Genomic DNA, 23,641 nt, shown 5'->3' on the forward strand with positions numbered 1-23,641 from the left:
CCCTCATGCATTACGCAGCACGTTAGCGCTGAACCAGGAAGGCAGGATCTAGACCTAATGCCCCAACTTTGCAATGCGTTTAGAAAACTGTGATACCACCTTAAACAGCAGTGACTCCTCCCCCTAAAGAACCCCAGGAAATGTAGTTTGTTAAAGGCACAGAGAGCTGTTACGAGACCCTTATTCCCCTCGTGGATTTACAATTCCCAAAGGTTTCACGGGAAGGGTTGATGGTTAAACTACTCTGGGGATTCTGGCTTGGCATCCATGACAAATGACCACCCACCCTCCGCTAAAAACCTCCAAGGAAGGAGGCTGGTATTCACAAGTGGGAAGAGTGCTGCTTTGGGGCTTCCCATGGGCATCTGGTTGGCCAAAGTCAGAACAGGATACTGGACCAGTTGATCTGACCCAACGGGGCTGTTCCCCAAAAGACAGACACAAAACGAGATGTGGAAGTTATGATGAGAGGGACAGCTTTGACAGAATGGTGCAGCTCCTTTGCCTTTTAGGATCGTCTCTGTGTTAGGTTTTCTGTAGTAGTTCACCTGAACTGGAACAATAGCAACCTAGACAAAATCTGTGCCAAAACAGGTGGTGCCTGATTCAACAGGTGGTGTCTGGGGCAAGGGGGAGTGGGGGGGGGAGCTCTGTCTTGGCATGCTAAGCTTGTAAATAGCCACACACTTGGCTGTCTGTAGCAACTGCACACACCATGGCTGAAGCCCAACGGCAGTTTGGTCAGCAGATTGTTGTTCTGAAGTGGGAGAAGGTTACTTAAACGATATGCAGCAAGGATTTTTAGAACTTTCTTTGAATGCTACTCTGTGGATGGACAAAAGTATGGGGTGATTTTTAAAGAAATACTTATGTTCTCCAAGATCCCAGTTTTTGCCTCCCTGCCTTGCTGAGTGCTCAATTTAATTTAAAAAATGGCATTTTAAGTTCATTAAACTGCACCAAGCTGGAACGGACTGATTTGCAGTCTGTATGGACGGCAACCAGATCCTGTCATTTGATCAAATGAGAGATAGCGTAATAGCAGCATGGTGCTGTTTTAATATCTCCCAGGACAAGAGGATAGAGCTCAGTCGGAAGAGCATGAGGACTTGGCTATACAGCTGCAAATAAAACGTTTTAAGTGTGTTTTAAGGGCACCATGCAATGGGGATGGGGAGCCTTATGGAAAAGTCAATGTGGTTTTAAAAACGCTTTTTAAAAAAAGCATTTTCAAAACTTTTTAAAATATGTATGTAGATTCCACCTGTGACTCTTAATCTCAGGGTTGTGGGTTTGAGTCCCTTGTTGGGCAAAAGATTCCTGCATTGCAGGGGGTTGGACTAGATCAGGGGTTGGCAAACTTACCCGGCCTCGGGCCGGTTCCTCTGGCACCGATCGCGCGGCAGGCTGGAGGGCAGGGGAGCGCGTGCACTTGCTTTTTCCGGTGCACTTCCGGGTTGGCGCAGCGCCGGAAATAGTTTGTGTGCGTGCGCACAGGCCTCTGCAGACCCAGAAGTGCGCCAGAAATTATGCTTGCGCATGTGCACAAGCTATTTCCAGCGCCACGCCAACCCAGAGATGGGCAGCCGCACCGATAAGAGCAAGCAGCAGGCAGCAGGGCTTGTCATGGGGCGGGTAATTGGCTGCTCGGGCCGTATCCGGCCTGCGGACCTTAGTTTGGGGACCCCTGGACTAGATGATGCTCAGAGTCCCTTCCAATTCTGCAATTCTATGATCAGCTGTTTGCAAGTCTATGTGAATCGCAACTCTCCATCAAGTAGTTGACATGTCCTTATCTCAGGCTCACAAATTTAGATGGATTTTATGTGTGTGTGCAGAATAGATGGACATGGTGAGAAGCGACAAAGAAATATCGATCTTCCTTGTCTTCAGCAGAGCATTATGCAGTCTGATTATTTCCTTGGTTTTCGTCGGCCAGTTTTCAAAACCTGTGGTGTGTGTGTGATTTCTCTAAGAGATATTACATCTCAATCACTTGGCTTCAACAAATCCTGAAAAACCTCCACCTGTTTTCGAAGGGGTTTTCCGTATGTGGGCAGCAAACATTTGAAAGGAGTGTCATGGCAGCTTCGTGAGGTTCAAACGTGGAGCCAGGGTGGTATTCACTCTTCAGCAGCGTGATACAGTGTGCATGTGTGAGTGTACACAGTCTCTGACTCTCTGCCCGGGGGGCTTAGAGGAGGAGGAGGAGGAAGGGAAAGGTCTGTGTGTGCTCTTTTCTCTCTCTTGCTCTCGTCTCTCTCATCTCTCTTTCTCTCGATGGGAGATATTAAGGCATCGATGTTAAATAGGGCAATCGCGGAAGAGAGGGAGGGGTTTCCTCTTCCCCGAGTGCTCAGCTCAGTCGGATGCTATCCCTGCATCTTTGGAATGATAAGCTGAGGAATGGTTTTCCCTTATAAACAGTAAGTGCTTTTTTTTTTGGTACTCGGAAGGGTCCAGTAAGAACAAGAGACGTGTGTCTCTGATGTGCGGTCGCTGCCTGCAAAGGGGGGGGGGAGGGATGGGCTCTGTCCTTCCCAGGATGGATGGGAGATCTGTGTGTGCACTTTGGCTTTGACAGAAAGGACTGAGGAGGGGGGTTGTGGAGGCAGTTAGCAAGGAGGATAAATGGCATCCAGGGGCATCCCTCCCCCTCCCCCTTTGTTAAAATTAACTGTTTGCTCTCCACACCCGCCCGTTGGAGGAGGAGGAGATTAGTGCGCTCAGGGGGGTAAATGAATTGAACATGTGCGAAGCTTCTGGTTATTTTTTGCTTGATACCTAAAGCTCTGCTTTTTGTTGCATTTCGTAATTAATGTTCTTAGTGGGGTCCATCCACACAAAGGCAGGAGAGGGACGTCGCCCCTGTAGGCACTGCGGAAACACATTAACCTTACCTCTTAATTAAAAAATAAAAACAGGGCCTGCTTTCTAGTGATCTTTACCTTCTAAACCTTTCTGTATAGTCTTCGGATCCAGTTCACCGGTTGTATCTTTTGAAGATTGGAGATGCAATTATGCTCTGTTCTGGTGATTATCATTGGTGTTTTAATTTCACCCCCTTTTTATTAAACCTAAATAGTATATCAACCATCTGCCTCTAGGATGATGTTTACACTGGAATAAACATGCATTTCCTTTTTTATTCTGTCCTATTAAAAGAAAAATGCAGATATTTGGGTTTTTCACGTTTTAGCATCAGCACTAACAGATAGGTGTTTTTTTTTAAAAAATGCACAATTCAGAAAGGCACAGTGCAGTCTTCGTTGTTTGACGTTCTTCTACCATGCCAGCTCCAATCTGATTTGCGAGGTAGTCATTCAGACCTGCTCTCCAGTGGCTACGACAGGCCTGTTGCTAGAAGTGTTTGCAAAAAATAACCAGGGCTTAAAATGTTGGACTGGCACTGGAGAGACCCCAACCAGCAGGGGCCAGACACCAGGGTCCTTGTGTCCCATGAGAAGGGGGGACCTGACGACAACAGATTATACCCCTCTGTTATGCCTTTCCAACCCAAAAGGGATCTACTACACACATACACTCCCCAATAAAGGACCAGTTTAAGCTTGCTAGTTAGATTTTGGAACCTGTATTTGTCTTAGGCTTGTTCCCTGTCTTTGGCTGGAAGAGGATGCTTTAGGGACCGTACAGCCAGTCGCTGAGGAACATTGCGCTTCAATGCTCTTGCCTTTCTGAAACTGGTTGTCCAACATGCCATGTTTGTTTTTCTTCCGTTTTTTACATTTTACGTCTAGAGAAGGGACGGCTGGCCCGATGGAACCACAAATGGCATATTGTGACAAATTAGTTAATTAGGCCAACTTGGCTGCAGAGGTATTTAGCATTACAAAAGTAAGCAGGGGGGGGGGAGTAAAGCTGTAGACACCATGCTGCTTCTCGCTTTTGGGGGCTGTGGTTTCCTTTGGAGCTAATGAAGCAATTTCATCGGCAACAAACTCCTACAAGGTGGTATTTGGACTCTGCAGCATTTATTGCAAAGTCTGCATCCTCAGATCTGGCTTGCATCTGCTCCTTTGTAATCCATGCCAGTGGGGCAAGGCGGGTGGGGTGGGGTGGTCTGCTATGTGTTCAGAGAGCTGGGTATTTCTACCCACAGCTGCTGCATCTGCAACCCTAGACTGCATTCCGATGCACACTTACTCTTGTGTAAACATGCATAGGATTATGTTGCAAGTATGGCTTCGTAGAATCATATGCTGGAAGGGATCCCGAGAATCATCTAGTCCAACCCCCTGCAATGCAGGAATCTCAGCTGAAGCATCCAGGACAGATGGCCATCCAATCTCTGCTTAAAAACTTCCAAGGAAGGAGATTCCACAACCTCCCAAGGTAGACTGTTCCACTGTTGAACAGCTCTTACTGTCAAGAGATTTCTTCCTGATGTTTAGACGGAATCTCCTCTCTTGTAACTTGAAGTCAGTGGTTCGAGTCCTACCCTGCAAACATTTGCCTTTGAGGTTCTTGTGTTCATACACAAACCCCTGAACAACTTTGGGGCCAGGATACAACAAGGACTGCCTTAGCGCTATTCATTGCCCTCTGCGTTACAGAGACTGGATTGGCCCTTTCTAGAAATCAGGCATCCAACACTCTTCCATCAGAGATTCAGCCGGCTCCCTCACTTTTGACTTCCACACTTTATTTTTATTTTATTTTTATTTTTTTGACTGGCCAGTCATCGTAATGATAGTTTGGGATTGTTTCCAATTATGTTTTATTTTCTGTTGCTGTCCGCCACTCTGATATTGCAGTATATACATGGTTGTTGTTGTTGTTTAGTCGTGTCCGACTCATCGTGACCCCATGGACCAGAGCACACCAGGCACTCCTGTCTTCCACTGCCTCCCGCAGTTTGGTCAAACTCATGTTGGTAGCTTCGAGAACACTGTCCAACCATCTCATCCTCTGTCGTCCCCTTCTCCTTGTGCCCTCCATCTTTCCCAACGTCAGGGTCCTTTCCAGGGAGTCTTCTCTTCTCACGAGGTGGCCAAAGTACTGGAGCCTCAACTTCAGGATCTGCCCTTCTAGTAAGCACTCAGGGATGATTTCTTTAAGGATGGATAAGTTTGATCTTTTTGCAGTCCATGGGACTCTCAAGAGTCTCCTCCAGCACCATAATTCAAAAGCATCAATTCTTCAGCGACCAGCCTTCTTTGATCAGTCAGTCTTATTATTAAGCGTCCACAGTTCATTGAGCATGCATTCTGTTTTGTATGTGGGGAAGTTATGCAGCATTGCTTAAGGAAATGTTATCTTACACATTCCATTTCATTTTCTTGTTAGTTTCCCTTGTTGCAAAAGGTCTGATTTAGTGAAGGATGGGGAAGGGGGGCTGCTGTTCAAGACTGGCAAGTGCTCTTTAAAACTGTACAACCTGGTTTTGCCGGTATGTGGTGGAAGGAGCATGAGTATCATCAGTTGGCCTTGTTTTACAGCCTTCTCACATTCTTTCTGCCCTTTGACTCCCCGATCGCAGGGTGAAGAAGCTGAAGGAGACCTTTTCTTTCATACAGCTGCTCAACAAAAACATGAGTAATCTTCGCACCTGGCTGGCACGCATTGAATCTGAGCTTTCGAAGCCTGTTGTCTATGACACCTGCGATGATCAGGAGATAAAGAAGAGACTTGCAGAGCAGCAGGTAAGGTGGAGCAAAACAGAGAACATGAAATAGATGGGCCGTCTTGAGGCTTTGTTTGTTTATTTCTGTGTTCATTTATTCTATTTTCTTTTAAAAATCTTGACTGCTTAACATTTATCTAAGCAGTGTACAATATGACATAGGAACCACCCGCTGGTCAAATGGCCTGATGTCATAGCATTAAAGCTGGAATTTTTTTAAGAGGACACTATTACATATAACCAAAGATTTTGCTTGTTTGTTTGTGGATAATAATTTTTATTAGTTTTCAATTACAATAATCCAATAATAGCCTCATTATAACAATGCAAATTATAATACAGTTACTAATATCAATCATGCCAAATTATATAATTATATAATTTAGGTGCCCCCCCCCCACATGCTAGAATTGATGGTTTGAAGATTTACTTTATTTCTGCATTCCAAAATCTTAATAGTTTTATTTACACGCCAGTCAAAACAACAACCCCTTATACAACAACTGCAGTTTTAACGACTTCCATGTGTATTGACGCATTAAATGATATATAAACCTGCAGGTCAAGCATTCAAACTATATCCAGATACCATGATTGCAAAATAAAGTTTTGTTGAGACATTTATAATACATTACAATGTTTGTTTGTGGTTATAGGATCTGCAGCGGGACATTGATCAGCACTGCCCTGATGTCGATTCTGTCTTCTGCATCTGCGAGGTCTTGCTGAATGATTCCGATGCCTGTGCCAACCAGACCGAATGTGACTCCATCCAGCAGACCACAAGAAGTTTGGACCGCCGGTGGAGAAACATCTGTGCCATGTCTATGGAGAGGCGGATGAAGTGAGGGGCATTTCTCCCGCTCTGTTTCTGGGAGGAGGGGTGGAATGTCTGTTGTTTTAAATCAACATTTTATTTGGTTTTCTGGTTTAACGTTCGCCGTTATCTATCAAAAGGCCCAAGGAATCATTCCTGAAAAGGATGTGGTTGCATGGGCAGCCTTCTGGAGAGGAGATCAGTGGCAGAAAGGTCTAGATAGCAGGATCATGTAATGCCAGAGATGGGGTACATGTGGCCCTACAGATGTTGCTGAACTTCCCTCACACTGTTGGCTGGGGGGGGGGGTGATGGGATTTGAAGGCCAACTAATTCCTAAAGGCTGCAGGTTCCCCATCCTTGACATGGCAGATGATGGTAGTGGTCTCTTTCAATATGAGAGGTTGCTACTGGGTCAGAGGAAGCAATGTGGCCTAGGCGGATAAACAAGAGGGAAGGGGCTGTAAAGCAGGCACTCTGCCCCTGAGCTAAACATGGAAGGTCCCCAACTAAATTCCTGGCATCTCCAGCTAAAGAATCTCAGACACCCTGAAGAAACCCTTGCCCTTTGACAGTATTGGGTTAGATGGGCAAATTGCCTGACCTTGTATGAGGCAGCATCCTGTGTTCCACTATCAGGACTCTGTGTGTGGTTTGGTGCTATGAGAATACAGAAGAAGCGCAGGGTGTTGTCTCAGGGCCAGAATTCAGAATCTTAGCTTTCTTTCCTTTTAAAGGCATGTGCGCAAAGAGTCCTGTTTGATCAGGCCAATAACCCATGTAGGCTAGCAACCTGTTCCCACTGTGGTTCACCAGAGGATCCAATGGGAAGCCCACAAGCAGGACCCTGTTTGTGATTCTCAGCAACTGACATTCAGAAGCATATTGTAGAGCATGCCCAGTGTCGCTTGTAGCCATTGATAGCTTATCCTCTGTGAATTTGTCTAATATTCTTTTAAAGCTATCTGTATTGCAACAACATGCTTGAAAATATATGGGCAATGTATATCTTAACCATATAATAAAATTGTAATGATGTTGTCACGCTGTAATTGATGTAGTTCTCACAGCTACCATCCCCCCAGCTGCTGCTGCTGTGGGAGTTGAGAGGGGGAAAGCCTGCATTTCAAAATGCAATCTTCCTTCTCTCAGCAGTGGGGGGCAGAGCAAAGGGGAGAAATCACTTCCCAGTGATGTGGGTCGCTGGCATTTACTGCGGGGGTGAAGTGCAGGGAGCTTGGCGCAGTGGATGGCACCTGGAATGGTGAAATGACTCTACCACTATGCACCACACTCCCTGTTTCTCACCCCTCTCCCTCTTGCTAAGTGACGGTGGCCTGTGGTGTTGGGAACACAGAAGGCCACCAGAGCTTCACCCATGACATCTCACCAGTTGCCACCGCAGAGGCGGGTGGTTTGGATGAACTGTGAGGGGAAGGGGAATTGGGCAGGCTGTGTTAAGTCTTCGAGGTTCCAGAAGGCTGGTGGTTGTTCCACATGAAGTACATTGGGGGTAAATGCTGCTGTTGCTGCTTGTTTCCCCTTTAGGATTGAAGAAACGTGGCAACTCTGGCAAAAGTTCCTGGAGGACTACTCTCGCTTTGAGGACTGGCTGAAGACAGCCGAGAGGACAGCGGCATATCCAAACTCTTCTGAGGTTTCATACACAAATGCCAAGGAGGACTTGAAGAAATTTGAGGTAAACATCCTGCTTTTTGTTCTTATCCCCCCCCCCGAATTTGTTTCTTTGAATTCCTGAGCAGAGCCAGGTATGAGGCTGCTCATAAGAAAACGAAAGGGTTGCTTTTTTTCACCTCAGGCATTTCAGCGACAAATCCACGAGCGATTGACCCAGCTGGAGCTGATCAATAAACAGTACCGGCGGTTGGCCCGGGAGAATCGCACCGATTCAGCCAGCAAGCTGAAGCAGATGGTCCACAAGGGCAACCAAGACTGGGATAACCTCCAGAAACGCGTCACGGCAATTCTCAGGAGACTCAAGGTAACCACAGGCCGACTGTGCCACGGTTGTCAGGTTTCAGGTGAGGGTAGTCGGTGGGGCTCAAACCCTCGATGAAGACAGGCTCCAGCAGGTTGAGCGGATGAGACCAAATAGCGGGTGCAACAGTCAAGAAAGCGGTTTCTGCACGTGCTGCAGAGGGCAGTGAGGGGCAGATGGGACTTCCAGCCCAGACCCAGAGGTCCAGCTCCGAAGGCCTTCTGGCAGTTCCCTTGCTGCGAGAAGTGAGGTTACAGGGAACAAGGCAGAGGGCCTTCTCGGTAGTGGCGCCTGCCCTGTGGAACGCCCTCCCAGCAGATGTCAAGGCAATAAGCAGCTATCCTATTTTTAAGAGACATCTGAAGGCAGCCCTGTTTAGGGATGTTTTTAATATCTAACGCTGTATTGTTTTAACATTCATTTGGGAGCCGCCCAGAGTGGCTGGGGAAACCCAGCCAGATGGGCGGGTATAAATATATTATTATTATTATTATTATTATTATTATTATTATTATTATTATTCTCAACCTGGGCAGGGAGTCCTATCTAGGAGAAGGAAAACTCTGATCCCAAATCTCCCCTGTCTTTCGGCTCTACTCCGAAAGGCTTTGGGAGTAAACCCTGAGGAGCAATCCATACCCACTGCCTTACAGGTCATCTATAGGAGAAGGAAATGGCTAAAGGAAGTAAACCCTACACAAATCTGGAGTGGGGTCCCTAAGGCGGTTGGGTGGCGCCTTGTACGCCTCCTTCTGGCAAACAAGCAGCAGTTTTGCTGTATGCCAACAGTCACGTCGACGTATTTGCTTTCTGTGATTTCCTTTAGCACTTTACCAATCAATGGGAGGAGTTTGTGGGGACCAAGGACAGCATCCTGGTGTGGCTGACCGAAATGGACCTGCAGCTGACCAACGTGGAACACTTCTCAGAGAGCAACTTGGATGAGAAAATGCGGCAGCTAAATGTGGGTATTGCTTTTCCTTTTTTTAAAAAAAGTTCCACACCGCCCCTCAGTCCTATAACATCTGCCTGTGTCCTGTTTGGATATATATCCCTGGGAAATTTGCTGCAAGCCCTTTAAGCTTCCTGCCATTCCGAAAGAAAGAATAGAAACAAAGCTACCTTTGTTTATTTATTTATTGGAGTACTTATCCTCTGAACTTGAATGTCTCTCATCTCCAATGGGGACCAACCTTTCTTCTCGGTCCCAACTTGTGGGGGGTTTCAGCAAGACAGTATACAGTGGATTTTTGTGTGTGTCATGGTTCTCACTGGCAAAAATTTACTATGTCTGCCCCCCCTTTTGTTGTTGTTGTGTTGACATCCACGAGACTATTATCAAGATATGACTAGCAGCACAGCACCCCATTCCCATGCCCCCCAAAACACACTGACTGTATATATGAGGAATTGGCTTAAGAATCCAGACCTCAGGGTGAAACATTCCCTATCCAAAAGGGGAATTAACCTGCTGAGCAATGCATCCTTGCCTGTCTTCCAAACAGTGTTTCCAGCAGGAAATATTGCTAAACACCGACAAGATCAATGAGCTTACTATGTCCGGGAAGCACCTGATTCAGAAAAGCGAGCCTTCGGATGCTGTTGTGATTGAAGAGGAGCTGCAAGAAGTCCACAGATACTACCAGGACGTGTTTGGCCGTGTCTCCCGATTCCAGCATAGACTGGCATCCTGGCCCCCGGTAAGAGCTATCAAGATTGCATTCTTAGCTTTCTTGTTGGTCTCTACTTGCATGCAAGAGGCGGAATATACCTACTGCCAAAAGCCTCTGGGGTCCCAAGAGTAAAAGGCCTTAAGGAAACACATTTTGTTCCTGAGTTACAAAGAAAGGCATACTCGCTCGTAGGCCATTTTCTGAGGGGAGATGGAACAGCCACCTTTCTGAAGCGAAGCAGGTCTTGCTAAAGTCAGTGCCTTGATGCAAGACCAGCTGGAAGCTCCATCTAGACTGTCTTTACTTCCATGATGGCAGAAATGCGTAGGAAACTGCCAAGTCAGGACATTGTTCCATCTAGGTCAGTTCTACCTAGCCTGGTCTTCCAGGGTTTCATACAGGAGAGATTCCCAGCCTTAGCTGAGAGTGCTGGAGATGGAACCTGGGACCTGCTACCACTGAGCTCCAGCCTTCTTCCCCTAAAATAAATGCATTGCGTAACATAAACTAATAATACTTGTGTGCAAAATATAAGGGCCCTTGTACTAGATGACCCTCAAGGTCCTTTCCAACCCTACAGTTCCGTGATTCTATAATTCTTTGATTCGTCAGACTACGCATCTTCCTTGTGTGCCTGCATGAGACTCTATGTTCTGGTCCTTGAATAATTTCTGCTCCAGAGTCTCCAAGCACACCTGAGGCAGAGGTATAAGAAGATCACCTGGCACAAAGGAGGCCAGAGCGATGAATCATGCTATGGATAGAGGGGAAACCATACCTCAGAAGGTCCTAGGTTCAATCCCCGGCATCTCCAGTTCAGAAAAAACACTTTAAAAAAAATATTCAGTTTAAAATTGGGGGTTAATAAAGTGAGGGGGGCAAAGCTCAGTGGTAGAGCATCTGCTTTGAATGCAGAAGGTTCCATGTTTGGTCCCCAGCATCCGCAGGCAGATGCCCCTGCCTGAAACCCCGGAGAGCTGCTGCCAGCCAGTGTAGACAAAACTGAGCTAGATAGACTGAAGGTCTTACAATACTGAGCTAGATAGAGCAGAGGTCTGGCTTGGTAGAAGGCAAATTCCAATGTACTTGTAAGTAAGGCAAGTGTATTTGGGGCAGTGATAATTTTGCTCAGTGATAACTCTTCCATTTTAGGGACTGGAAGATGAAAAGGAGACCTCTGAAAACGAGGCTGACATGGAAGATGCAAGGGGGATGCAGAGTGACCCCTGGTGCCGAAAGGGCATGCAGGAAGTGCTGCCGCCCCAGCAGTCCCTCTGCCACCTCGTGCCCCCTGCAGTGGGTCACGAGAGGTCGGGCTGCGAGACTCCCGTCAGCGTGGACTCCATCCCGTTGGAGTGGGATCACACGGGGGACGTCGGAGACTCCGGTCCCCAAGACGAGGAAGAAGAACAGTATTACAGTGATCTGTCAGGTGAGTCCATCCTAGCGATTCCTCCCATTTCAGCAAGGAATGGTAACCTTGGCACCCATGCAAAAGCCCAGCTGCCCAGCTTTTTGAATATTGAACTGCTAGCAATGCAACCATTCAAAGGCATGTCTGCACAAGAACTTTTCCCATCTCTTGCAAGATTCATTGATGCCCTTCGTGTACAGGTGGGAGAATTCTGGGCTGTGTCCCTTCACTCTAGGGTAGGTGCAGGATGAGTATTACTGTATTGGCCCGAATATAAGCTGCACCCAAATTTAAGCAGCTCCCTTAAAATTCCACAGGCACTCACACCCGTTCCGTTTTACCATATGTCTGTCTCAGCAGCAATATCGTAAAAGCCATTTTTGTAAGGTCGCGAATTTAAGCCGCACTTTAACTTTTCACGGTCAGAATTTGGAAAAAAAGTGAGACTTATATACAGGCCAATAGTGTATATATTTTTGGATGCATCCCTTTATAGAGTAACCATAGTTCAGCTTTACAGCGCATACTTTGCTTGGCGAGGGTCCCAGATTCAGCCGCCGGTTAAGAGACTTGTTCCTTGAGATCCCGAGAGTCACTGCCAGTCAGAGTAGACCATTCTGAACTACACGGAGAAATAGCCTGAGCTATTTTGCTAAAAACCAAAACCTTCACGTAGAAAACTAGTATATTGGGGCGAAAGGCTTCATTACCCTCTTTGATGTGCTGGCTGACCTAATGCAGGGAAGGGAGCGTTCAGAAGCAAGAGCCCCTCCTCATATCATAGAATCGTAGAATTGTAGAGTTGGAAGGGACCACAAGGGTCATCTAGTCCAACCCCATACAATGCAGGAATCTTTCACCCAACATGGGGCTCAAACCCATAACCCTGAGTCTCTTCTTTTACCAACTGAGCTATTCCAGTAGACTAACATGGTGCAGTCCAAAAGGATCGTCACCTAATGTTCTGTGCTACTTACAGCAGGGCTCTTTGCATGCAGCTAGGAACGCAGGAAGCAGTGGCAAAAAAAACCCACATCATATACTTTGAATAGCTTTGTACATATATCACCATGTGAACTCTGCCCCCACAGTTCTGGAGCTGGACTTCTGGAGGATCAGGGCAGTCTTGTGGCCGTCTCCCATCATAGCCTGGTTTTCTGAATACCGCCCCCCCCCTCCCCAGTGTAATTGCAGCAGAACTTCAAGGGGGACACAAATCACATGCACGGTGAAGGAGGAGCCAATGGCTGGCTGTTCCCACCTATCTCTCATCATCTCTCTTCTTGCTGGCTGGTTTTCCCTGCTCTGCCCCATCCCAACTGCTAGGGAAAGTCAGCTGCTAAGCAGAAAGATGGAGGGAGATCTGCTGAGCCACGATAACTATAGGAAAACCTCCATTTAAAAAAACAGCATACCTCTAAATATCAAAGACTTTGGCGGGGGAATAGAGCTTAGCAGCAGGTGTGGGGTTGTAGATTTAATACTCTCCTTCTGAGCTCCCCAGAGTCTTTCCAGCTGTTACAAATGCAATGCCAGGCTATGCAAACTTTTGACTGGATCTCTCGGGGGGGGGGGGGCTGCTCTTACGTTTACCTCCTGTGGGGGTGGGGGGTGGGGTGCGCTCACAGCCTCTTTTGTCCGGCGAGGCAATCGGTGATGTTGTTCTTTTTTCAGATGTAGAAATCCCTGAAAATGCCGAGGCCTTTCTTAAAATGACCACAAAATCATTGAAAGCAGCTTCTGGTAGGCACTGCTGCTGCATGTGTCTCAACATGACAGTCTCCCTGTGGCGCACGCTATGCTCCCTTACACCTCTCTCATAATGCAAGTGTCTGGCTCCCTGACTTGTGTCAACACCATGCTCCGGTTGGCTCATGGTGGATTCTCTCTCTTTTTTCCCCCATTTTTGTTTAATGCGGCACCATTTGCACATGTGTCATCATTAGTGAACGGTCAAGATTGTGCTTTTTTCCCCCCTTAGTTCTCCACTCCAGCACAAAGATGGTTAAATTTGTGTTTCGATTTGCATTGGAGTCTATAAGCCTTCAGGTGCGGTCTAGGTTAAAAAAAACCCAACCAAACAGAAAATCTTGCTGGTTCGTGAACATCGCTCTCCAGACATCATAGCTTAGCTTTAAGGCCTCCTCTGCCATTCAGCTTTGGGCTGAACAGAGTGATCACCTAGCTTTGAAAATGAGCACTTGGTCTTCTCTCCAGAATCCATGTTAGTTTCATCTGCACTATCACTTTGTGTGTTGCAGATGTAGATGCGTCACCAAGGAGTCCTGTTTTCCAGCAGAGATGGTCAAAGTCATTTTGATACTTGAGAGTGGAAGGTTCAAAGTGGCTTCCCTTCTTGCTTCAGTGGTCAGAAACACAATAGATGCAGGCTGCATGCACACCTTTTTTATTTTAAAATCAAGAGGAACTAAACCCTTTTCTATATAGTCCACACACAATCTAGCCGTGCTCGCTGAAAAGCGCTTATTGAGAAACTGGATTTCATTCTGAAAACAAAAGCTCATGGCAGATGGATTCCATTCGAAAGCAAGCGTAGGCGGGGCTTTATCCACACCTGCCCAATGGCATTGTAGGTGGGCGTGCGCCAAGAAGGCAATCACCGCTTCCTCCTTCATTCATGTGCAGGGAGGAAAAGGCATGGATAACCTCAGGAGGAGGTTTTCCAATTGCATATCAAGTAGCCACACCCACCCTTGTGGACAAGCAGGATCTAGATTATAAAAAGCAGTTTTGAGGATGAGCAGGCAGAATCCCAGATTGAGGGGAAACCTACTGTAGTTTTTTGTGTGCTACGAATGGGACAATGCGTACGCAGCCTAAGTGACCCACCGTTTGCTGCCTTGTAATAGCACCCCGAAAGTTTGCTGCCTGAGAAGGGCCACGCCTTCCTTCTCCCATGGAGGACCAGCTCTCCCTCCCAGAGTCATCTTTCCCACCTGCACTTTTTGGTGGTGTTGTTAACTCATACTCTCTGTAGGCCTTTTCAGGAAGGTGGGGTGAGGGGGCGTGCCCACCCATAACTGCATGGCTCTCATTTCATTGCCCCTGAAACACGGCCGACATACATTTGCAAACAAGCATGCTTTGCAAGGAAAAACGGTAAAACTTTCATATATATTCCCCCCGCCCCGCATCATAACTTGGTTTCCCCCTATTCTGCAGAATGCTTTTAATTCATTCATATCCCCCCACCCCAACCCTTCACCCCAAAGTTGGGCATCTAACTTCCTGCGTATTTCTTTTTCAATGTCGTACCACAGAAAAATCTGCTTCTGAGACTCACACGTGGCACTCTCCGGAAAGCCCGGTTTGCCGTAAACATCCATACAACCAGGGAGAGATGGTTCCTAGTGTCCTGTTGACCAGCCCAGAGACAAGCACTCCCTACAAACCAGGCTATGTAAGTCCTACTGGATGCAGGTACATCACAAGCTTAAAAGGGCTGGATTGGCCATTAGGTTAAGGCAGGGGCAGACAACCTTGTGCCCCCTCCCTATGTTCTTGGACCACTGTCACCCCTGACCAAAAGCTATGCTGCTAGAAGTAAAAGGTGAGGGATTTGCACTGGACAGGGGGGAGAGACATTGTATGGCTTAAGCAATGAAAGGTGCATGATTCTAAAGAAGGAGAAGAATCATAGACTCATAGAGTTGGAAGAGACCACAAGGGCCATCCAGTCCAACCCCCTGCCAAGCAGGAAACACCATCAAAGCATTCCTGAAAGATGGCTGTCAAGCCTCCGCTTAAAGACCTCCAAAGAAGGAGACTCCACCACACTCCTTAGCAGCAAATTCCACTGTCGAACAGCTCTTACTGTCAGGAAGTTCTTCCTAATGTTTAGGTGGAATCTTCTTCTTCTTTTTTTTGCAAATTTAGCAAAGGAAAGAGGAAGGAAAGAAATCAAATGCAATAAATTAATAAAAGGAACTACTATACAAATACAGCGACACTAATAATTACACATTATATAAGCATTTGCCATCTGTATATGCATCTTAAACATGTAAGTTAATATAAGCCTTCCAGGTGTATAAAAAGTTATCAACACATAATTGGTGCCTACATGAAATATGTTGAAATGTTTCCAGGGTCAGTAGATCTTCAGATCATAATGGATGTTGAGTATTTATCCTTTCAGGCTCTTAGCAAACATACGGGCATGCAAATTCCACTTTTGTTGCCTTGCCATTAATCCCCATACTACAGGAATCTTATTTAAAATGATGTGAACATCTGGATTTGGGCAATACAAAATTGATGTGTATAACAACTTCAGACCAAAAATACTGTGTCACTGGAGAAGCCCACATCATATGCCTCAATGTGGTGTTCTCAGCATCTGTCTGAGAACATCTGTCTGCATTATACAGTGCCTTCCTTGGCATTCATTGCTGAGTCTAATATATTCAAAATATTAATTTTTGCTGGATCACTCTCAATTTTGAATCTTAAGGAAAGATTCTATATAAAAGCAATTTTCCACTGTTTAGACTATAGGATACTTTCTGATTCCTTATTCCTCGCTTCTCTGAGTTCTTCTACCTCATGAAGATCCATTAAGCATTTATAAACAGCAGCTGGATTTGCAGATATTGCTAATTGCACATTGGTGGCGTAGTTCTGAGCGAAGGTAAAAAATATTATGGCGTGATAATGGGAGACGAATGAAGGAGTGCTAAAGTCTTTGACAGATGGAGTAGCAAAGGTAATTTCAGTGCTGCATAGTGTGACAGAAGTATTTTTACTCTTCAGTTTCCTGAGCTTTGAATGGTTTGATTAAAATCCACAGATTTACAAGACCCAGATAATGGATTGTCTCATGGTTACCTCTGGCAGCAACATCCCTTTTGAGCAATGTGCCGAGGACAGTGTACATGGGCCTGTGTCATGTGTCATTCCCTGCTTTCTATGTTGTTATATTCCAGGTGAAGCAACGGAGCAGCAGGAGTCTGGACAACATGCAGGAGATCTCTGGGATGTTGCCTAGCGAGGAACCCCAATCTAGCCAGAGCCTTGGTGGCATTGCAGCCATAGAAAAACAACCAGGTAACTTAGCTGTAATATTTTTTTTTTTAGATAGATCTGTATCAAAATGGATACAGATATGCCCATGTGTATGTGTGTAATAAACTCTGTTTATGTAGAGCCAGTGTGGTGTAGTGGTTAAGAGCGGTAGACTCGTAATCTGGTGAACCGGGTTTGTGTCTCCGCTCCTCCACATGCAGCTGCTGGGTGACCTTAGGCTAGTCACACTTCTCTGAAGTCTCTCAGCCCCATTCACCTCACAGAGTGGTTTGTTGTGGGGGAGGAAGGGAAAGGAGAATGTGAGCCGCTTTGAGACTCCTTCGGGTAGTGATAAAGTGGGATATCAAATCCAAACTCTTCTTCTTGCCCCAGAGGAGGGCAACCAAAATGGTCAAAGGCCTGGAAACGATGCCTTATGAGGAACGGCTTAGGGAGCTGGGTATGTTTAGCCTGGAGAAGAGAAGGTTAAGGGGTGATATGATAGCCATGTTCAAATATATAAAAGGATGTCATATAGAGGAGGGAGAAAGGTTGTTTTCTGCTGCTCCAGAGAAGCGGACACGGGGCAATGGATTCAAACTACAAGAAAGAAGATTCCACCTAAACATTAGGAAGAACTTCCTGACAGTAAGAGCTGTTGGACAGTGGAATTTGCTGCCAAGGAGTGTGGTGGAGTCTCCTTCTTTGGAGGTCTTTAAGCGGAGGCTTGACAGCCATCTGTCAGGAATGCTTTGATGGTGTTTCCTGCTTGGCAGGGGGTTGGACTGGATGGCCCTTGTGGTCTCTTCCAACTCTAGGATTCTATGATTCTTCTCCTTCTTTGCAGAGTGTGTGAGAAATAGGATTTCATTTTTTTCTATGTATTTATAACATCAGTGTAGAATAGATGGTGCCCTACAGAGGAATGAAAGCAAATAAATAAGAGATCCCTTCTCCAACAAACTTAAAATCTCTAAACAGAGGAAGGGGAGAGAGTCAAAGATTAAAAATAAATGAATGTGAGCAGGTGCGGTTATTTTATCTGTTGAAGCATTTATGTTCGCCCCTTTCCATTTAAAGGCAAACGCCCCAAGGCAGCTAATGTAAAAATGAAAAATAGTAACTAAAAGGCAGAAGCAGCAGATGGGATCATTAAAAAAGAGAAATGGCAGAAAATACTACATGGGGTGGTAGTCCAAAATATCTGGAGGTTGGTGAAGGCTGCTATTGATTGTGTCTTTAAAAGGTACCGATGCTACGCTATTGTAAAGGGATAGAAGCCCTAAAAGGCTACCCAGAAATTCACATAGGCTTAATGTTAGATCTTGTAGCTAGGCTGGGGTAGAAGATCTGTTTCCTCAGGGGACCCAGTGAGTGCCTGAAATAATATTCCTCTGAGTCAAGCTTCAAAGCTTTTTTAATAAAATAAAAAAACCATGAATAATTTTGCAACAAACCGCAGGAGGCCTCGAGAGATGGGAGCTGATTCAAGCCCAAGACTTAAGCAACAAGCTGAGAATGAAGCAGAATCGGCAGCAGCGGGAGCAGCTGAATTCTGACCTCACAAATATCAACGCTTGGCTGGATAAAACAGAGAAGGAGCTTGAAATGTTGCAGGAGGCAGAACCGCCCACCAGCATCACGGCCATCCATCAAAGAGTCAAGAAGCAGAAAGTGAGTTCACCATTTGTCCTGGTAAATAATCCCTGTAGCCAAACTAAGAAGTGCCTTGCTGGGTCAAGACAAGGTCTTCCAGGCCTGCACTCTCTTTATGGCAGGGGACAATCTCTTAAGAAAGACCACAGGTAAGATAGCCAGAATCTGATCTGCAGAAGGCAGTTACACCTAGAGCTTCTTCCTTTGGGCTCCCGTGTCTAACGGCTGGTGATAGACCTTGAAGTTTGCTTGATTCTAGTTCTATGCAGGTGTTCTTAGCTAAGATAAGTGGGGCCAGGATGCTAGCCTTGGCCCATCATCATGATCACTGCTACTTCTACTCTTAATTCAATTTATTTGTTGCCTTCTTACACCTGAGTCTCAATGGAACATCCCTCCCAAAAAAAAATCCAAAACATGAGATATATAGATATAAACAACAGTAAGTATAAAACTCGGTCCCTGCTCCTGCCCACCTAGCAGTTCAAAAGCACAAAGTGCAAGTAGATAAATAGGTACCGCTCCGGTGGGAAGGTAAACAGCGTTTTGTGCACTGCTCTGGTTCGCCAGAAACGGCTTAGTCATGCTGGCCACATGACCCAGAAGCTGTACGCCGGCTCTCAGCCAATAAAGCAAGATGAGCGCCGCGACTGGACCTAATGGTCAGGGGTCCCTTTACCTTTAACCTTAAGTATAAAACACAGCACAATCAGCCGCTACTTCTTAGTTACAAAGTTCAGCAGGTTGTAATTCACATCAGTCATGGACTTGTGGTCATGAACTAATTGTTGGAATGCACTTGTGGAGCCTTCATAGGATTATCCCCCAAGTGAAGGTTTTGAACAGCCTTGTTTGTTTGTTTGTTTTGTAATTTATTTATATTTATTTCTATTCCACCCCTGACCAGGACTCAAGGCAGCTTACAGATAAAAATGCAAAAGCACAGACTGAAACACTTGTCAGAAGGGGGGAGGGGACCCTCAAAGAGGTTTACAAAAAAAAAAAAGAATAAAGCTATGAAATTTGTCAGTAGGCAACAGTTACAAACAAGCCTTCCAAAATAATTGCAATCAACAATAAGCTGGAGAGCAGGTGAAAAAAAGTCAGCGTTTTCACACGTCTGGATCGGCTTGCCTAAACAACAACAACAACAAAAAATTGTCAACAGGCAGGGAGTTCCAAAATGTAAAAGATCCATTTCTTACAAGTATTATGTGGCACTTGCCACAGTGCCAGTTTTGTAGATCGGAACAGTCGAGTAGGCATACAAAGAAGCAAGGGAATCTCACTGGTAAACCGGTTGTGTTGTTGTGCCGCTGCTTAAAAACCCAAGTTATTTTTAAACGCAGAATCTTAACCCGCTTCTTCCCCGCCAGGATATGCTCAAAGCCTTTGATAACTACAAGGCGCTTGTGCTTTCTGCCAACCTGACCAGCAAGGACTTCAGGCAAGGAGACAGCGCTGGATCCAAAGAGCTCCAGAACAGGCTTCGGCAAGTCAATATGCGCTGGGAGGAGGCCACTCATTTGATGGGAGAGTGGAGGAAGAGTTTGCAGGAAGCCCTGGTGGGCTGCCAGGTCAGTGCAGCCCATTGCTTTCTTATTTATAAGAAGTGGATAGGGAGAAGGTTTTACTCCATCTCTCAAAACACCGGAACTCGGGGATAACCAATGAAAACGAACATTAGAAGATTATGGATGGAAAAATGGCTACTAATCCTGGTGTCCCTGTTGTGCTGCCACTGTTGTGAGGCTGTACATCTCTGAGTACCAGTTTCTGGGAATCACAGGCAGGGAGATTGCCATTGCTCTCAGTTTCTGTTTGGTGGCTTCCTATAGGTATTTGCTTGGCCACTGTGAGCACAGGAAGCTGGGCTAGACGCTGGCCTGATCCAGCAGCCTTTTTTATGTTCTTAAGCCAACCTGGGTAGATTTAAGAAACTGCTTTGAAATGCCATTTGCAGAACACTCCGTGGTTGCATAGCATTCTTACGTAAGTGAGAATGTAACTTACTTATAAGGATGCAAGGCCGCCTCCTGCAGTTCTGACCTCCTTTGCCTGGAACAGCTCGTGAAGCATTGTGGCTAACAGTCTAAATTGCAAACCAGGAAATGTTCTTCTGCCGTGAACACGTGGCCTTAGCCAAGCCACGATCTGTCAACTTCAGCCCTCCACCTATGGTTAGTCAATATGGAACTGATAATACTGACCTGCCTTTAAGCATTAATGAGAGACTGTATGCAGGGGGCACTGAGCATTCAAGAAAGCACAATATAAGTGCTGCATATTATTACTGCTGTTGTAAGAATTTTAAGGTATTTTATTTATATATAATAATTGTTATTAATGTACCAAAACAAATAAGGCCACATGTCTGAAAAACAGCACAGGAAGACAGGCCTCACTCCATTTTGACTCCCAACTGACCAAATATTTCTTTGTCTCAGGAACAAAGCGGGGGGGGGGGGGGGGGGTTGCCCCTCCAGCTACTCAGCAGCCCCCTGCCTGAGTGATAATCTCTGGCATCCTGATACCTGAGTGCCAGACAAAAGGGTGTGAATAACTTGGCTGGGAAATAGGGAAATGTAAATATCTTTTGTTTCACTTGATGGGTTTTTGGTGGAGGGCAAGAGGAGACATGGGGGCAGGGTCCAAGATGCTCAGATCACTGCTACCAGACCCTCCCAATTTGTGATGTAGTTCTAATGTATGGAGGGGTGGTATTGAGCTGGAGGGGGGCAATTTCAAAAGTCTATATAGGAGCTTGCGTGCCTTTGTTGGAGGTCTTTTTGCTTGCAAAACACCCTGCTGCAGCAGTTTTCTAATAAAGGGCTATCGCCTTGCTTTGGGAGATTCTGTATCGTCTCTATTTGTTCTTAGGTGCTCTTGACAGGAGGGGAGCCCTGCTGAGGCTCTCCCTCGGGTTCGTGGACTCCCTTCTGGGGCCGAACCTAATTTTTTATTACACTGCCTTTCAACCCAAGTTGGAAAGGCCCTGTATTATTTGGGTCCCTTCTGCATAGCCTACTTACTGAGCATTCAGCCTGATTTGTTTGTGCAAAGTTTCCAAAGAGGTAGACCTGGGCTGTGGAGCGTTCATCCTGGTTTGACACAACGTTATCAAGCAATTCTTATCCTATGCTTTCCGGCCCATTTCCTTTCCTTGTCGCAAAAGATTGTTCAAATCATCAAATCCTCTCAATGTGAATTTGCTGGCATGCATTCGAATCCCGCCTGCAAAATAGTGACAGTCTGAAACCGGCCTTTGTCAGCAGGTGTGACCTGACGAGGCTGCCCCTTGCTGCCCCTCCTAATAATGGATGCTTTTCCTCTGCAGGATTTCCATAAGCAAAACCATAACCTGCTGCTGTGGTTGGCTGTTGCAGAGGTTCGGAGGCATCAAGCACAGATCAAGGATCTGAATGCTGATCCTCACGCAGTTCAGGAGAGCCGAAGAGAATTAATGGTAGGTTAAAAACAACAACAACAAAAAACTTTTTGGTGCATCCATACAGAAATGATTGACCCACCAGTTCACTTGCTCCTGTTAGGTACAATGTTATTTTGCTGCATTTGGTTTGATGGTGGGATGCCAGTAATCTGCTTTTCAGATCCTCCCTGTGCCCTATCTTGTCGTGGTTAGTGATAGTCGTTGTAGGAGTGGTATTTTGATTTATTAGAATAGAATAGAAATACAATAGAAATACTTTATTGTCACTGTACCACATGTTTCCAGTGAGATTAAAGGAGCCCCCCTCTCCCCCCCCCCACAATCTCTCAGTCCTTGTTACACTCTGTGTGCTGTCGTACGACCACCAACCCCGAACGTCAGCTGCAATGTTGCTGCCTTCCATTCAGCAGCCTCACGGCCCATGGGTAGAAACTGTTCTTTAACCTGTTGGTTCTGCTTACCATGCTTCTATATCTCCTGCCCTCGGGCAGGAGATTAAAAAGGTGCTGGCCAGGGTGTGAGTCATCCCTGAGAATGTTCCTCGCTCTTCTGAGGCAATGGTCTCCTGCAATGACGTCTAGCGGACTCAGGGGACAGCCCATGATGTCGTGTGCTGTCTTCACCACCCTCTGTAGGGACTCACCCTTCAACATACGATCCCGGGGCAGATTACAGCAATTATTATTATTGTTATTATTGTTGTTATTATTATTATTATTATTATTATCGTCATCATCATCATCATTATTTATACATACATACCCCACCCATCTGGCTGGGCCTCCCCAGCCACTCTGGGTGGCTCCCAACTGAATTAAAAGCACAATAAAACATCAAACATTTAAAACTTCCCTAAACAGGGCTGCCTTCAGATGTCTTCTCAAAGTCAGAGAGTTGTTTATTTCCTTGACATCTGATGGAAGGGCGTTCCACAGGGCGGGCGCCACCACCGAGAAGGCCCTCTGCCTGGTTCCCTGTAACCTCACTTCTCACAGGGAGGGAACTGCCAGAATGACCTCGGAGCTGGACCTCAGTGCCCAGGCTGAATGATGGGGGGTGGAGACAATACTAGAATCAATTTAAAATATGACAACAGGCAAGAAGAGAATAGGTTGGGTCCTAAAATATCTGTCACTCATATGGTTTTAGCATGCTAAGGAAACTGCATAGTGAGGGTGTCAAATGCACATGTGTGGTGGGAACTCTGTGATTGTGTGATTCTGTAACTTAAGGGCTGCCATAGAGAATGCCCTCTCCTGGGGCCCCAGTGATCGAACTTCTGAGAGTGTTGACCCTCTCTTAACATCCTAGAGGGTCTTGAGGGAGGGAGGCAATCTTTCAGATACTTGGGGGCCTAAGTTGCTTTGGGGCTTTAGGCACTGATGTGAGCCCCTTGAATTGGGCCTGGAAACACATCTACATATTACCGTATTTTTCTCGCCATAGGACGCTCCGGACCATAGGGCGCACCTCGTTTTTAGAGGAGGAAACCAGGGGAAAAATTTTTTTTCTGGTTTTCCTCCTCTAAAACCCATGTTGTTGTTTTTTTGAGAATCAGTTCAAAGTTTTGCAGCTTTTTTGCAAAGGGAAAAGCCCTGCTTTTTGAAGATCAGTTCAGATTTGTGCAGCTTTTGTAAAGGGGGAAAAGCATTGCTTACAAACCAGTAAGCACCAGTACAAACCAGTACAGACCAGTAAGCACCAGCAGGTAATAGGAAGCAAGAGGAAAGCAAACCAGTACAAACCAGTAAGCACCAGTACAAACCAGTACAGACCAGTAAGCACCAGTAGAAACCAGTATGTACCAGCAAGTAATAGGAAGCAAGAGGAAAGCGAACCAGTACAAACCAGTAAGCACCAGTACAGACCAGTAAACACCAGTACAAACCAATACACACCAGCAAGTAATAGGAAGCAAGAGGAAAGCGAACCAGTACAAACCAGTAAGCACCAGTACAGACC

General features: G+C 46.0%; 1 protein-coding gene across 1 annotated transcript in view; it reads left to right on the forward strand.

The window, feature by feature from the left end:
• Nucleotides 1-23,641, forward strand: part of SYNE2 (spectrin repeat containing nuclear envelope protein 2) — a 208,396-nt gene that overhangs the window by 179,083 nt on the left and 5,672 nt on the right. The window contains exons 95-107 of the mRNA XM_033172755.1: nucleotides 5,501-5,663; nucleotides 6,301-6,488; nucleotides 8,010-8,160; nucleotides 8,281-8,463; nucleotides 9,287-9,424; nucleotides 9,966-10,160; nucleotides 11,286-11,565; nucleotides 13,222-13,290; nucleotides 14,829-14,968; nucleotides 16,494-16,614; nucleotides 18,035-18,246; nucleotides 19,605-19,805; nucleotides 21,566-21,694. Coding sequence (XP_033028646.1) covers nucleotides 5,501-5,663; nucleotides 6,301-6,488; nucleotides 8,010-8,160; nucleotides 8,281-8,463; nucleotides 9,287-9,424; nucleotides 9,966-10,160; nucleotides 11,286-11,565; nucleotides 13,222-13,290; nucleotides 14,829-14,968; nucleotides 16,494-16,614; nucleotides 18,035-18,246; nucleotides 19,605-19,805; nucleotides 21,566-21,694 — 2,170 coding nt within the window. The remainder of the gene's footprint in view (nucleotides 1-5,500; nucleotides 5,664-6,300; nucleotides 6,489-8,009; nucleotides 8,161-8,280; nucleotides 8,464-9,286; nucleotides 9,425-9,965; nucleotides 10,161-11,285; nucleotides 11,566-13,221; nucleotides 13,291-14,828; nucleotides 14,969-16,493; nucleotides 16,615-18,034; nucleotides 18,247-19,604; nucleotides 19,806-21,565; nucleotides 21,695-23,641) is intronic.

This window comes from Lacerta agilis, chromosome 1, assembly GCF_009819535.1.
Source record: "Lacerta agilis isolate rLacAgi1 chromosome 1, rLacAgi1.pri, whole genome shotgun sequence".
Lineage (NCBI taxonomy): Eukaryota > Metazoa > Chordata > Lepidosauria > Squamata > Lacertidae > Lacerta > Lacerta agilis.